The sequence below is a fragment of the Salmo salar genome, chromosome ssa04 (assembly GCF_905237065.1).
Source record: "Salmo salar chromosome ssa04, Ssal_v3.1, whole genome shotgun sequence".
NCBI lineage: Eukaryota > Metazoa > Chordata > Actinopteri > Salmoniformes > Salmonidae > Salmo > Salmo salar.
In genome coordinates, this window is record NC_059445.1 from 35,573,062 (window position 1) to 35,589,680 (window position 16,619).

Below are 16,619 nucleotides of genomic sequence, written 5' to 3' on the forward strand. Positions count from 1 at the left end.
CGGTACTGAAGGACCATGGATGATCTTAACTAGCACCTTGTGGATACATTGTACATTTTAAAAAAAAGTCAAAGATATGGAAAGCACAACTATTACAAAAATGGTCTTTCAGAGACTGTTCTTCAAATATTATTTAATATTAGAATCAGGTGTTACCTTATAAACAACAAATACATTAATCTGTCAAAATTGTAAAATGCTCAATAAAAAGATCTTGATTAAATCCTGACTAATTGCAAAATAAATATCTTAAGTATGACTGCACCCATGTACCTTGTATGTTGTTGCTGTGAGCACAATATCCCATCTTTGGGATGCTAAACTTGATAACTTGCAAAGAAGGAGAATGCACATCAACAAGCCTGCTTGCTAGTCTGTTACTGCTCTTGACAACTTCTCATGGAATTGTCATGCCAAACATATTTCAGTGTTTGATAGTGAGTGACAAAGAGTTGACACGACAGCACAAACCGATCTGGGACCAGCAACAAATAATACAATTTGCCTAATACAAACATTAGGAATGTGACCAAAATAGCATTTTACCACCTGAGAAACATTGCCAAGGTGGGTCCGTTTCCATGCTTTTATTCCAAGCATGCTTGACAACTGTAATGCTCGCCTGTCTGGTCTACCCAAGAAAGCCATTGGTCAACTGCAAAACATACAGTATGCTGCAGCACGGGTCCTGACCAAGACCAGACGGAGAACACACATCACACCGGTTTTATGGTCCCTCCACTGGCTGCCTGTGAGTTTTAGAATTCATTTTAAGATTCTTCTATTGGTTTTTAAAATCAATCCACAATTGTGCACCCAATACATGTAAGACATGCTTTTAAGTTATGTACCCAGTAGGTTCCTCTGGCACTGGCCTTTTAACTATCCCAAAGCCTAGGACCAAGAGGCATGGAAAGGCAGCCTTTAGTTACTATGCCCCCAGACTCTTGAATAGCCTGCCGAAACTGTGGACATTATTTAAAGAGATCTTAACACATCTTTTTAGATATGCATTTCCTTGGGGTGCTTTTTAGTCATTCAGTTTGTTATTCTTTAGTTTTTTTTATGCTCTTATGTCTGTTGTGTAGTAAATATCAGTTTTTATTTTCATTTGTTTTAAAGCTTGATGCGAGTTGATCAAAACACAATGCCATTTAAAACTACCTGTAGCTACCGTAAACAAAACATTTCACATTACAACTCACTGAACAGCATGGATATTCACAGCACACAAGGTATGCATATCAAACTGCACCCTATTCCCTACATAAATGCCCTAGAGCCTTGGTCAAAAGTAGTATGGAATAGGGTGCCATTTGGGATGGGACAGAGGGAGCTGTGGTATTTCCAAAGCTTTTGTCAGGTTGAATAATCAAGACTTTACAAGGTGAATCCCTTATGAAGAGGAATGTAGGTTGTAGCTGAAATTACACTAATCCCTATAGAGTGCACTTCTTTTGACCAGGGCCCATAGAGCTCTATATATTGGGCAAGCATAGCGGTTAACAGTGTTGCGCAAGAAACCGAAAGGTAATTGGTTCAAATCCCCTTCTGCCCTTGAGCAAGGCAGTTAACCCCCAACAACTACTCCCCGGGCACAGATGACATGGATGTTGATTAAGGCAGCCCACCACACCTCTCTGATTCAGCGGGGTTGGCTTAAATGCAGAAGACATTTTGGTTGAATGCCTTCAGTTGTGCAACAGAGTAGGTATTCCCTTTCCCCTTCCTTCTAGTCACTATATAGGGAATAGGGTGCAATTTGGGACGCAAAGGCATAAAATGCATGTTCTATTGGGATTACAAAAATATCAATGACCAGCGTTACTGAAATATTTTTGGGAAAATAGAAAAGTTCTACACACAGCCGCCACAAAATAATGCTGACATACAGTAGGTGACTGCCAGTTAGAGAAATATTAAAAATGGAAATAGTTTTTATAAACAGATGGAATTAAAAAAAGATAACATTAAAATCAATCCACACAGCGCAGGTAAAAGGGGCAGTGGTATTAGCATTTACCCAATTATCTCCCCTTCCTCCCAAAGTGTGCACTTTGATTCACTGACTTGAAAGGAAATGGCTGGTATAAGGAATAAATGTGTAAACTCCCACTAGCCCATGCCGCCGCCAATCCAATGCTTTGAGATTTGTGGGAAGCAGTGAACAAGAGCACACTTCAGGGAAAAGGGAGATGTTATTGGGACGCACCCCCATTCATTGTTGTTGCCGTAGACTCCTGAGTATATCCTGGATGTGTGTTGCATGCCCTGGCTATACCACGAAAGAAGACTTCTGTTTGAATTCCCCCTGGAACAGACAGAGAAGACTGCAATTACAAGACTGCACCTTTTCACTGGAATACAAGACCAAAGGACAGCAACCATTGACTCTTTACAGATGATCCTCTGCAGCTCAGTTGGTAGAGCATGGCGCTTGCAACGCCAGGATATTGGGGCCGATTCTCAGGGCTACCCATACGTAAAAATGTAGGCACGCATGACTGAGTCGCTTTGGATAAAAGAATCTGCTAAATATTATATATTTCCCTGACAACCAAGCCATATAATACACTGCAATCGTAATAATCATCTAATTCTCAGAAATTTAATTTGAGAGCACAGAGAGAAAAAGCATATACAAATTATTTTCAGCACAATATTGTCTGTCATCTTTTTAATAATCTTCTGCATGCTAAAATGTTAAACATACCAGAGAAATTGAAGAAATACTATGGAAATTAATGTCTAAAAAGCACCAGACTTGTTAAGACATTAAAAAGACTAATGAAACTTACATCCTCTTCATCGCCATACTCAGATGTTGGCTGGTAGACCACAGAGGGTTTGGGTTGGCTGTAAGAGGAACACACCAAGTGAGCATACAGTGATATCTATACAGTCATCAGCCACTTTAAAGTGTACTATGATGTATTATTTACATGGTGTTCTCTTTATGAAATGTTACATAAAACACTTAATTAAAAAAGCATCCTAACTAAGCCCTCAGCAACAGGGGCTGAGGCAACCAAAGGAGGACATGGATGTAATTTGACACTGAAAACCAATTTGCTAAGTCCTGCATTAACATGATCAGACAAAGTAATCAGTTATTAAAAAGAGTCCACTTACCTTGCACTCTTTTCTGTGAGGGCAAAATAAATAGAGTTAATGTAGACATTTGTATGATGATTTGAAGGTTATAACTTGCAGTTCATAATGTTTCAGTCACTGATCTGGGCCCGTATTTATTAAAATGTCTTTGAATAAGAGTTCTGATCTAGGATTAGGTCCCTCTGTCCATGCAATCTTATTCATTATGATACAAAAGTCCAATCTGTTCCTAGATCAGCACTCCTACTTTGAGACGCTTTATGAATACAAGACCAGGAGTGGTTAGGGGGTGTGAACTCACTAGGCAGGTATCCTTTGCGGCGGGCGTACCACAGTCCAAAGCCCAGCAGGGCCAGGGCTAGGAGAGCCACGATCACACCGGCAACAATACCTCCAGTGTTGATGTCACCTAGACAGAGAGGAAAAAAGGAGAGTAAATTCCACCAAAATGTATCTGTTGATGCATCTTCCTGTACTACTCGTACTACAACTATTTGCACATTGCTAAAACACTGTACTAGCAGATAAACTCAGCAAAAAAAGAAACGTCTGTTTTTCAGGACCCCGTCTTTCAAAGATAACTTCACAGATCATTGTAAAGGGTTTAAACACTGTTTCCCATGCTTGTTCATTGAACCATAAACGATTAATGAACAGGCACCTGTGGAACAGTCGTTAAGACACTAACAGCTTACAGACAGTAGGCAATTAAGGTCACAGTTATGAAAACTTAAGACACTAAATAGGCCTTTCTACTGACTCTGAAAAACACCAAAAGAAAGATGCCCAGGGTCCCTGCTCATCTGCGTACTTGAATGTGCCTTAGGCATTCTGCAAGGAGGCATGAGGACTGATGTGGCCAGGGCAAAAAATTGCAATGTCCATACTGTGAGACGCCTAAGACAACGCTACAGGGAGTCAGGACGGACAGCTGATCGTCCTCGCAGTGGCAGACCACATGTAACACCTGCACAGGATCCTTCACAGGATCAGTACATCCGAACATCCCACCTGCAGGACAGGTACAGGATGGCAACAACTGCACGAGTTACACCAGGAACGCACAATCCCTCCATCAGTGCTCAGACTGTCCGCAATAGGCTGAGGCTGGACTGAGGGCTTGTAGGCCTGTTGTAAGGCAGGTCCTCACCAGCAACAAGATCACCTATGGGCACAAACCCACCGTCGATGGACCAGACAGGACTGGCAAAAAGTGCTCTTCACTGACGAGTTGCGGTTTTGTCTCACCAGGGGTGATGGTCAGATTCGTGTTTATCGTCAAAGGAATGAGCATTACGCCGAGGCCTCTACTCTGGAGCGGGATCGATTTGGAGGTGGAGGGTCCGTCATGGTCTGGAGCGGTGTGTCACAGCATCATCAGACTGAGCTTGTTGTCAATCTCAACACTGTGCATTACAGGAAAGACATCCTCCCTCATGTGGTACCCTTCCTGCAGGCTCATCCTGACATGACCCTCCAGCATGATAATGCCACCAGCCATACTGCTCGTTCTGTGCGTGATTTCCTGCAAGACATGAATGTCAGTGTTCTGCCAAGGCCAGCAAAGAGCCCGGATCGCAATCCCATTGAGCACATCTGGGACCTGTTGGATCAGAGGGTGAGGGCTAGGGCCATTCCCCCCAGAAATGTCCGGGGACTTGCACGTGCCTTGGTGGAAGAGTGGGGTAACGTCTCACAGCAAGAACTGGCAAATCTGGTGCAGTCCATGAGGAGGAAATGCACTGCAGTACTTAATGCAGCTGGTGGCCACAGCAGATACTGACTGTTTCTTTAGATTTTGACCTCCCCTTTGTTCAGGGACACATTCAATTTCTGTTAGTCACATGTCTGTGGAACTAGATCAGTTTGTCTCAGTTGTTGAATCTTATGTTCATACAAATATTTAGACATGTTAAGTTTGCTGAAAATAAACTCACTTGACAGTGAGAGGACGTTTGCTTTTTGTTTTTTGTTGCTGATTTTAGTTAGCATAAGCTGCTAGGAGTGCTAGCTACCAACCTTACTAACAGGTCGTCTGAGGTCAAATACATTAAAGTTAACCTAACTTAATTGCAGTTGTAAGCGTTTCCATGAGCCATTTTACCCAGCCATCTGTGTAGAGGACATTTCTTTTTATGCTGAGTTTATAACACTTGAAATGCATATTTTCTAAACCTTTGAGTGCAATGTTCATTATTCATTTCTAATAGTTTAAATTTGTTTCTTCTCAGTTGTATTTGTCCATTTCACTTGCTTTGGCAAATGTAAACATACATTTCCTTTAAATTGAAAGCGGGAGAGACCGATAGAGAAATTAGATACATTACCCTGGCTCACAAAGTCAAAATGGGAGAGTGAAATAGCCAGACATCCTTGTCATTGAGTGGAAAAGGAATATGTGCATTCACTATGCCATAAAGACCAAAGCAAATAATGATAATATTCGGGGGGTGCTTGTTACTTACACACACACACAGGAAATAGTTTTTGCATATCCCAAATCCCCGAGACAACTGCAGGGAGTGGGGTCACGGCCAAGGTCACATGCCCCTGGAGCAATTAGGGTTAAGTGCCTTTGCTTCACCTCGTTGACTCCGGTATTCGAACCACCGACCTTTCGGTTACTCACCCAACGCTCTAACCCATCTGCCACCCACATCTAGGCCTGGTTATTGTAAAAGCACTTGTGCTGATGTAAAAACTTTAATTCCAGAGGTTGTTAGGAAACATATCCACCAACCAAACCAGCATAACATTTTAGGTGTACATAATGTGAATCTGCTGCAACAGGATTATCTAGATTTACCTGTTGACCTACATTTGAATGAAGGAAACACTTTCCTATATCGCCTTCACATTTTTGTATTAGGCCAGTAAGCTACTATCAAAACCAAACAAGAGTGGTTCACATTAGGGATGGGGGTTTGAAATCATTTCTCTATTCAAATAGTATCATGATTTATTTTTTGATATACAGTACCAGTCAAAAGTTAACTACTCCTTCCAGGGTTTCTTCATTTTTACTACATTGTAGAATAATAGTGAAGACATCACAACTATGAAATAACACACATGGAATCAAAAGAAGTGTTAAACAAAATCTAAATATATTTTGTATTTGAGATTCTTCAAAATAGCCACCCTTTGCTTTGACAGTTTTGCACGCTTGGCATTCTCCTATCCATAGAAAACAAAGAGCACTTACGGACTTCCATTCTGACAGCTTCACAGCGTTTAGCAGGGCCGGCATCGTTCGCAGCCTCACAGCTGTAGTCTCCTGTATCCATCTTAGAAGCGAAAGGAAACTCCTGCAGGGATAGAAAGAGACGTTTACAAGCGCTGATATTAAATAAAAGGGTAAACAATTGAAATAAGAGATGTGACATTGAATACCACACAGTACTGTTGTGTTAGCCTGGTCCCAGATGTATGTGCTATACAGCCAACTATGGTCAGTCTGTTTGGCATCCCAATGATCATAGGAGTGAACTATACAGCAAACGTGTTATTAGCCGTAGCCTATTTAGCTAGCTCGAACCAGCTAAACTGTCACGATGGATATCAGAAATTGGCTTTGATAAAGTACCCAAACAAAGCCAAAGTAGAAGGGGACACCTGGTTACTGTGTCAGTGGATGTTAAAAGTTGTGACAGCACTGGAGTTCCTCGGGCACTGAATGCAAGTGTTCGTAAAAAACAGAGTAAGACTCGAGGCTACAGGGCTGCTGAAGGCAGTGACAGTTTACAGCCACCTTTGTGCACATCTTCGCGATCCTTCAAACAAATTACTCCAGGCAAAAGCAACAGATCTTTACACTGAAGTCAGTGGTCCGCAGTGCATCAAGAAGTTGGTGTGACAGCAACTTCGAAACCATTTGGTAACAGTTCAGTGTCAGTGGCACTAATGCACCACCAGCTCCAAGCAAATGACAACGTTATGTAAGTACAACTCTCCAGCAATACGTGGTAGACAGTACAGTAGGCCAGAGGAGAAAAGACAGCATCGTTCTGACATTTCACAAAGAACAGAGAAGGCAATAGCCAACTGGTGGAGGCCCTGTGTGTCCTTGACACAGAGAACCATGACTTTATAGAAGGTGAAACCGCTGCTGGATCTAAGCAAAACCCGATATGGTGGAAGCGGCGCTGTCGCTCGCCAGTTTTTGCAAACTGAAATCGCCCGCTAAGGCTTCAATGTGCCATATCACATTGTGTTGCTAAACTCATGAACACCATGATTATCCATGTTTGAAGCATGCCTGCATCTCACTGTAGTACGTAGTCTGTTTTGGATCTCCAGTCGCCTTTTGTTTGCTGTTAATGTTACTAGCCTGTATCGATCTGATATTTGGTATCGCCGCTTTGTTCTGTTCGCATTCATTCGTTTGCATTAGCAGTTATGTCAGTATTCTAAGTCAAACTGCTATTCATTACTTTTTTCATGCATGAATAACTAGGTTGCTACTTTCCAATGTAAGAACCCCCCCCAAAATTGTGCCCCCCTCACCGATTTCAACTGCCGGCTTAGTCACTTTATCCCGGCGCCGGGTCTGGAAACACTTGCAGCGGGCAGCGCACCCGGCCTGGTGAGACCAGCTGTGCCATGGCTACCAGTGATGGGCACACTTAAGAGATGAATGGTCTCTAGACAGAATTGCTATTGCTGCTGTCAGATTGACCAGATTATTATTTCCATTAATTGCAAGAGGGTCTTAAATACAATAGCTAGAATGCAGTTTTACTTTTAAACGTGATCCTATTGGGTTTTCAATTTCATTAAGCAGTTAGTGTTTAACCAGGCAAAGCCAAAAAGAGTAGACTGGTGACTGTTGGTTAAGAGGAGGCAAGCGAGTCGCCTGCGCGATGTGTAGCCTATGATCAGAGGCAGACCCGGAGCAGAGCCTGCCCACACTCAGCACTTTCTTCGCCACAGCTGCGTGTGCCAGTGTCCTTACTGCTAGCACAGAACCCTCGCTCCTCTGCGCACAGTGTTGTTAATATTCTGCATATACAGTAGTAGCCTATCCAGTCCAAATACAAGCACGCAGAAAGGCGAGTGAGTCACCAATGGTCAAGAAGGCGAGTCCGAGTCAATGGTCGGAGTCACAAGTCATGAAAATCGGGACTCCGATTATTACAACACTGGACTAATTCCCTTAGAGCAGGGCTTTGTTCCTTTTTCAGATCGGACATTTTTAGATCAGATTGAAAGGCATATGTCCAAAAGACCAATCCATCATTGCCGGGGTTGTTAGAGACCACCCAATTAGAACAATCTTGAAAATGTTCTACCAACCCGCTTTGCATTGCTGGGAGAAGGGATTCATTTTCATGGGCGACTTGCCCATGAAAATGCCCATTAGTCATTTATGCAGTTCATTTGGATTAACAGAACTGATTAAAGATCCCACTATGGTTTGTGAAACAGTGCAAAGCATAATTGATTTAGTATTTGTGCTGATAAATCTAAAATACCACAAAGTGGAACGATAGCATATGGAATCAGTACACATTACCTTTTGCACTAGAAAAAGTCACAACTTAAAAATCAGAGCAGTAGCGGTGAGTGGGTAAAAATCACTGGGGGAAGTAAAAAAGCCATATTACAACAGGTTGTGATAATTGCTCTATAACCCATTCGTTCATATGTTTGTGATATAAAATAAGGCAGAGAAAAAGTCAAACGCAGAATAAATTCAACTACATTCATGGAGCACCTGCCTGGTTGAAATATGTTTCATGCTTTTGTATGCGGGGCGCTGTCCTCAAATAATCGCAAGTTATGCTATCGCTGTAAAGCCTTTGAAATCTGACAGTGGCTGGATTAACAAGAAGTTAAGTGTAATACATCAAAATAAAGCCTGTGATTTTATGAAAGTTAAATATTTATAATACTGTCGTTTAAATTTTGTGCTCTGCAATTTCACCGCGTGGATGGCACTATCCAAGAGGGAGCTGCACATCTCAGTGTGACTCCTGCCAATTTGTGCACTTTCATAACTTCATTGTGTGAATTGTTTGCCTCGACTTTTATTGTATAGCAATTCCCCCATTACATATAAATCCCCAGTAGTACATTCACAGTTAATGCCTATAATTGGTAATCTACAATGTTTGTTTATGTGAATTTCTGTTAACCTGTTGGGGATAGGGGGCAGTATTTGCACGGCCGGATAAAAAAAGTACCCGATTTAATCTGGTTACTACTCCTGCCCAGTAACTAGAATATGCATATAATTGTTTGATTTGGATAGAAAACACCCTAAAGTTTCTAAAACTGTTTGAATGGCGTCTGAGTATAACAGAACTCATATGGCAGGCAAAAACCTGAGAAGATTCCTTACAGGAAGTGCCCTCTGACCATTTCTTGGCCTTCTACACTCTATTGAAAACTGAGGATCTCTGCTGTAACGTGACACTTCCTACGGCTCCCATAGGCTCTCAGAAGGCGGCAGAAGGGGGAATGATGCCTTTGCAGGCCCAGGCTGAAAAACAGTAGCGCATTTGGATAGTGGTCGATCAGAGAACAATGAGACTGGGGGCGCGTGCACGAGCCGACACCATGTTTTTATTTTTTAGTCTTTGAACGAAAACAGGGTTTCCCGGTCGGAATATTATCGCTTTTTTACGAGAAAAATCGCATAAAAATTGATTTTAAACAGCGGTTGACATGCTTCGAAGTACGGTAATGGAATATTTAGAATTTTTTTGTCACGAAACGCGTCGGGCGCGTAACCCTTCGGATAGTGTCTTGAATGCACGAACAAAACAGAGGATATTTGAACATAACTATGGATTATTTTGAACCAAACCAACATTTGTTATTGAAGTAGAAGTCCTGGGAGTGCATTCTGACGAAGAACAGCAAAGGTAATCCAATTTTTCTTATAGTAAATCGGAGTTTGGTGAGGGCCAAACTTGGTGGGTGTCAAAATAGCTAGCCAGTGATATCTACTCAGAATATTGCAAGATGTGCTTTTGCCGAAAAGCTATTTTAAAATCGGACATAGCGATTGCATAAAGGAGTTCTGTATCTATAATTCTTAAAATAATTGTTTTTTGTGAACGTTTATCGTGAGTAATTTAGTAAATTCACCGGAAGTTTGCGGTGCGTATGCTAGTTCTGAACGTCACATGCTAATGTAAAAAGCTGGTTTTTGATATAAATATGAACTTGATTGAACAAAACATGCATGTATTGTATAACATAATGTCCTAGGATTGTCATCTGATGAAGATCAAAGGTTAGTGCTGCATTTAGCTGTGGTTTGGGTTTATGTGACATTATATGCTAGCTTGAAAAATGGGTGTCTGATTATTTCTGGCTGGGTACTCTGCTGACAATCTAATGTTTTGCTTTCGTTGTAAAGCCTTTTTGAAAATCGGACAGTGTGGTTAGATAAAGGAGAGTCTTGTCTTTAAAATGCTGTGAAATAGTCATACGTTTGAAAAATTGAAGTTTTTGTATTTTAGAGCAGTTTGTATTTTGCGCCACGCCCATCATTGGATATTGGAGCAGGTGTTCCGCTAGCGGAACGTCTAGATGTAAGAGGTTAACGAGAGTCTTATCTTTAAAATGGTGTAAAATAGTCATATGTTTGAGAAATTGAAGTAATAGTATTTCTAAGGTATTTGAATATCGCGCCACGGGATTCCACTGGCTGTTGAGTAGGTGGGACGATTTCGTCCCACCTACCCTAGAGAGGTTAACGCATTCAATATTATTCCTGTCTTTTGCCATTCTCATTGTCAGAGTGGAGAGGTTCTTTGCACAACCAAAACTTGTGTAGTATATTTCAGTCCATTTACGAGACGTCAATTTAGTCATCGTCTTTAGTTCGGAGCGCTACTGTCAATGTTGAGTAAGGACACGCACGCATAAAAGTAAGCCTATAGGCTACCTGGCCTGCGTGCAAATGTAGGCATACAAAACGTACCCTGATAGTATTTCTGATTGGCTTAATGAACCACCACTAATGACCTATGGCGCTTCTCAAAGTAATGTTTTCACCTCTAACAACAAGCAAACAAAGTCTGTTTTTACATCCAATGAGAATGGATGCCATTGTCAAAGTATTTTTTTTATTATTATTATTTTTTATTTTTTTTGTTGCTTAGCTTGCTAGCTACATGTCTTGACAAAAGACTACACTATGCATGTGTTCATTTTAATAGAACGTCAATGCAACAACTGTTAGCCAGTTGGCTTGGGTGCGTGACTTAAGACAGAAAGCTCGGATCAACCCTTAGAGATAGGTGTGGCTAAAGCTTAAGAGGGTGTGAATGTTGCTGAATGGTGTAGACTCCAGTAGGTACCAAAACATACAAAGGTCATGTCAAAAAGAAAGTTTATCAACTTTCAAAGCAGAATTACTTTTCTATTGTTCCTCAAATGCAGTGTATGATATACCATTTTGTAGCCCTGTGTGGGTGTGTGTTTTTATCCAATGTAAAAAACAATTTCAAACACCATTCAATTTTTGCTACATTAGACCGAATCAAGGCGGTCGGTCACATATGCCAAACACTATCATGAAAGAGGACCACAATGGATATATGTAGTAGACTGCTTATCCTCAATCAAGTGCATAATTGTGTATGTGTACACAAAACATTTTGTTCCAATATGCTCCAATGAATATGACCCAGGTTAATGTTGTGTAGGCCTAGCAATGAGAGTTGGGGTGAAAAGGATGCAGCAACACTGACCAGGTTGCCATTGAGAGTGTTGATCTTGTAGGTGTAGTTCTTGAAGGCAGCGAACTTGCTGGGGTCCTCAGGGAGAGGGTTATTGTCTTTGTACCACTTGTAGGTAGGGGGAGGTGACCCCTGGGCATCATGGCAGGAAAGCAGCACGCTATGCCCTGTTGTCACAGAGGTTGGGACCCTACACATAGGCATGGATGGAGGCACTGCAGGAAAACGTAATATAATGTTACACTGACATCTTATTGTCGTGGTATCCTGAATCAATTCACAGTCATAAAATTGTCACATTACAAGGGAGTTTCTATCCTGTGTATAACATTCAGACAATATAATTTCTCAAACTCAGATGAACTCCGACCAAGATAATCCCTCAAAGCAGTGTCTAGCTCTTATGTAATAAACCGGGTAGTTTGGGTCCTGGATGCTGATTGGCTGAAACAGCATTTCAGCTGTAGGTATATCAGATAATATACCACGGGTATGATGCATAAAACGCTTGTTTACTGTTCTATTCATGTTGGTAATCAGTTTAAAATAGCAATAAGGCACCTCTGGGGTTTTTGGTATATGGCCATAACACATTTAAAGGCTGTTCTCAGTTAAATGATACAAGTCAAATCTTATATTTTTAGGGGGTAGATGAGCTTTAATATTGCAGCTTCCATCAATGTAATTGTCTGCATAATTTCAAATCCCCTCACATATTTTTGTAAATAGATATACATATTTTTTTTTCGGGGGGGTGTAACACACGGGATTCTTTATTTTTCCTATTTTCTACATTGTAGAAAATACAACTGATTGGCTCAAAACGCATTAAGGAAAGAAATTCCGTAATTAACTTGAAACAAGGCACACCTATTAATTGAAATGCATTCCAGGTGACTACCTTATGAAGCTGGTTGACAGAATGCCAAGTGTGTGCAAAGCTGTCAAGGCAAAGGGTGGCTACTTTAAACAAATCAACATATATTTGAGGTTCAACACTTTGATTCCATGTGTTATTTCATAGTTGATGTCTTTATTACTCGACAATGTAGAAAATATAGAAGCACCCTGGAATGAGGTGGTGTCCAAACGTTTGACTGGTACTATAATGTTTTGTAAATATCATCTTATCTCTTAACCCTACCACCCCCTCCCCTACTTGGAGTTAACTAATGAAACAACACTTAGGCTTCCCCTTCCAGCTTATGCATACAATATACATTTTACAATAGTGATCTTTAGTTTATTTTTAATCCAATCCTTCAGACCTAAAACAAGCTAAATATATTAGACAGTACCAAATCAAATTATCTAATGATTGTCTCAGTAAAATCTGCAGAGCTGGCACACCAAAATTCTAAGTTCTGAATCCGGTGTCATCAGTCATAAAACATGAACTATTTTGCAATCTATATGGCACAGCTGGCAATTTGTCTTTAAATTAAACTGGTATACTTTATTAATCACAATTCCCTTTAGCCAATTTTGGTCTTTAATGCTGTGGTGTGCCGACTGACAAGTTTTACTCTTCTCCCCTCTTCCATTTTTGCAGTAATGCTGCAATTAGTTGGTTGTAAATTTGTGTAGAGCAGATATTTCCATATATTTTTGTTAGCTGCATGTGTGACTTAACTCCACCAGTCCTATTTCTTAAATTGTTGACAAAATATTTATTTTACTCCAAAACTAATGTTTGCTTTTATCCATTAGTATATTGGCATTTAACCATAATATTTGTTCTGTCTTTTCTGGTGGATTAAACTGAAATAGTAACCAACTTTCTAGAGCTGTTTAAAGAAAAAAAAAGCAATATTTTGGAGAATTAATTTAAATAACCGAAAGTGAGAGGTTGTAATCTGAATAAAGGCCATTCTTGAACATGGGGCAAGATATTCTTAATCTGCTAAAGAACAACTTCAGATACAAAAGTTATACATGCGACTCATGCCTTTAGTGAGGTCGAATGCTTTAATAATATTTGCCCTTCGAATTCATATTCATTATATAAATAGGCCCGTCCAATTTTGTCTGGCTTGCCGTTTCCAAATAATATTTTATTTTTTCCATAACAAAAAAACAAACAAAAAAAAACAAGTTGCTAGGTATAGGCAAGGCCATACGTAAATAGTTCAACTGGGATATGACTAAAGAGTTACTCAGGGTGATTTTTCACACAAAATGGACAGGTATTTTCCATTCCATGGTAGCAAGTTCCTATTTATTTTTATGCTAACTTTCTACTCAAATATATTGTACTGAGATCATATCCTGAAAGACATTAAGACAGAGTATGTCCACATCAGTCAGACCATTTTATTGGTAAACTAAACGGTAATGTACGTCACATTTTTTGTGATCTAATATGTAATAGTACACTTATAATTTTGTTGTAATCCAGAGAGGGTAGAAAAGTATCTAGATCCTCTATGAGGCTGTGGAGGGATCCAAATTGTGGATATAAAAGAAAACATGAATCTGCATACAACGACACCTTTATTTTTAAGCCCTGGATTTCTAGACCCTTGAGATTGTTGGATATGATTTTAATAGCTCACATTTCAATGGCCTTAATACATACAGTGCATTAAGAGAGTATTCAGACCACTTGACTTTTTCCATGTTACAGCCTTATATCTACACACACACACACACACACTACCCCATAGTGACAAAATAGACATTTTTGCAAGAACCCAATGGTCTGACAGAGCTCCATAATTCCTCTGTGGAGGAGACACTCTTCTAGAAGGACAACTAAATCTGCAGCACTCCACCAATCAGGCCTTTATGGTAGAGTAGGCAGACGGAAGCCACTTCAGTAAAAAAGGCACGACAACCAGCTTGGAGTTTGCCAAAAAGGCACCGAAAGACTCAGACCATGAGAAACAAGAGTCTCTGGTCTGATGAAACCAAGATGAACTATTTGGACCGGAGGAAACCTGGCACCATCCCTACAGAGTAAAACATGGTGGCGGCAGCATCATGCTGTGGGGATGCTTTTCAGAGGCAGGGACTGGGAGACTAGTCAGGATCAAGGGAAAGATGAACTGAGAAAAGTACAGAGAGATCCTTGATGAAAACCTACTCCAAAGCACTCAGTACCTCAGACTGGGGTGAATGTTCCAACAGGATAACAACCCTAAGCTAACAGCCAAGACAACGCAGGAGTGGCTTCAGGACAAATCTCAATGTCCTTGAGTGGCCCAGCCAGAGCCCGGACTTGAACCCGATCAAACCTCTCTGGAGAGACATGAAAATAACTATGCAGTGACACTTCCCAGCCAACCTGACAGCGGTGGAGGGGATCTGCAGTGCAGAAATGGGAAAAACTCCCCAAATACAGGTGAGCCAAGCTTGTAGCGTCACAGCCAAGGCTGTAATCACTGCCAACAAAGGTGCTTCAACAAAGTACTGAGTACAGGGACTGAATAGTTAAATGCTTTCAGTTTAAATGTTTTTATAACTTTGCAAAAAATTCTTACAACCTCTTTGCTTTGTCATTTTGGGTTAGTGTGTGTAGATGGATGAGAAATGTTTCATCAATTTTAGAAATTAAGGCTGCAATGTAACAAAATGTGGAAAAAGTAAAAGGGTCTGAATACTTTCCAAATGCACTGTACATAAATTCAGTCTATTGTATAAGAGATTATCCAAAATTGAAATATTCCAGGCATTTATATATAAATTCCAGTCGTACTTTATCAAAAGTATTTAAGTCAGCCATGAATACCAGGCCTGGTTTCCCAGATTTTTCAGTGTTCTATTGTTTATAGTACTGGTCTTATTTTTCCTCCTGCGTATCGTCCATGTAAAAAAAAAAAAAAAAAAGTCTAATTAAGATGAATAATATCCGACAATACCTTTTTAATTCTATGCCCTATGCATTTTGCTAGCATTTCTGGATCACAACACTAAAGTGTAAGGGGCCTCAATTTTTATATGGACTGGATCTTTATATGTAACACTTCGGTCCCGTTCCAGTAATAATGAAAATCATGCCTTCTTGTTGAGTATCTGATAATCTACAATTTTTATAGGAGTGGTTAAAAAACACATGCTAATCAATGGTCCTCTAGATTGTACTTACCTAAAACAGTGAGCTTCACTTTGACCTCCCCAAACTTCTGACTACCAGATACCGCGCAGTAATACTCCCCATTGTCTTTCCGTGTCACCTTACTGAATTGCAGCATCCCATCAAACTTAGTGACACGGTCGGCATATGGTGCTGAGAGAGGGAACAAATGTTATACTGGAGGAATGGCCAGTCACTCATTTGTAGGGATAACAAAAGTGTTCAGGTTTGAATACAAGAATGGTGTAACCGTTAATGTGGATGAATATACAAGCAAATAATCACAAGTCCTACAAATACAAGAGGTCATACGTAATGCATTTCTTTGGAATCAGTCTGAAAAGTTTATGTACTTACTGGTAGGTTTCCCATCAAAAATGACATTGGTTGTAGAACCCGTCATGTCCTTAAACTTCCACTCAACTCTGGCATTTGCACCAAAGTCAGCGGAGTGAGTGCAGTAAAGATCAGCACCTGTAGAGAACAGTCTGATCAGTTTAAACCACAAAGCTGTGGGACAAATACAATTAAACGTTTTCAATATAATATTCTGTATTGCTTCTTTGTAACAGACAAAAATGTGACAGTTGAAAGCTTTTGTTTATTTCATAAAAGCTCGGCATGCCAATTGATAGCTAAATTCCATTCTCCAGGAAATACCTTCATTCTCTTTAGCCCTCACATCTGCATTGCTGGTTGTGACTGTGAAGGCGCAGTCTATACCTAGGGAGAGA

General features: G+C 40.4%; 1 protein-coding gene across 1 annotated transcript in view; it reads right to left on the reverse strand.

Annotated features, from left to right (window-relative positions):
* Nucleotides 1-116: 116 nt before the first annotated feature.
* LOC106602884 (junctional adhesion molecule A) overlaps nucleotides 117-16,619 on the reverse strand; it is a 37,666-nt gene continuing 21,163 nt past the window's right edge. The window contains exons 2-10 of the mRNA XM_014195840.2: nucleotides 16,546-16,608; nucleotides 16,243-16,359; nucleotides 15,898-16,038; nucleotides 11,823-12,025; nucleotides 6,320-6,422; nucleotides 3,416-3,523; nucleotides 3,133-3,145; nucleotides 2,799-2,856; nucleotides 117-2,311 (exon numbers count right to left, since the gene is read on the reverse strand). Coding sequence (XP_014051315.1) covers nucleotides 2,276-2,311; nucleotides 2,799-2,856; nucleotides 3,133-3,145; nucleotides 3,416-3,523; nucleotides 6,320-6,422; nucleotides 11,823-12,025; nucleotides 15,898-16,038; nucleotides 16,243-16,359; nucleotides 16,546-16,608 — 842 coding nt within the window. The 3' untranslated portion in view covers nucleotides 117-2,275. The remainder of the gene's footprint in view (nucleotides 2,312-2,798; nucleotides 2,857-3,132; nucleotides 3,146-3,415; nucleotides 3,524-6,319; nucleotides 6,423-11,822; nucleotides 12,026-15,897; nucleotides 16,039-16,242; nucleotides 16,360-16,545; nucleotides 16,609-16,619) is intronic.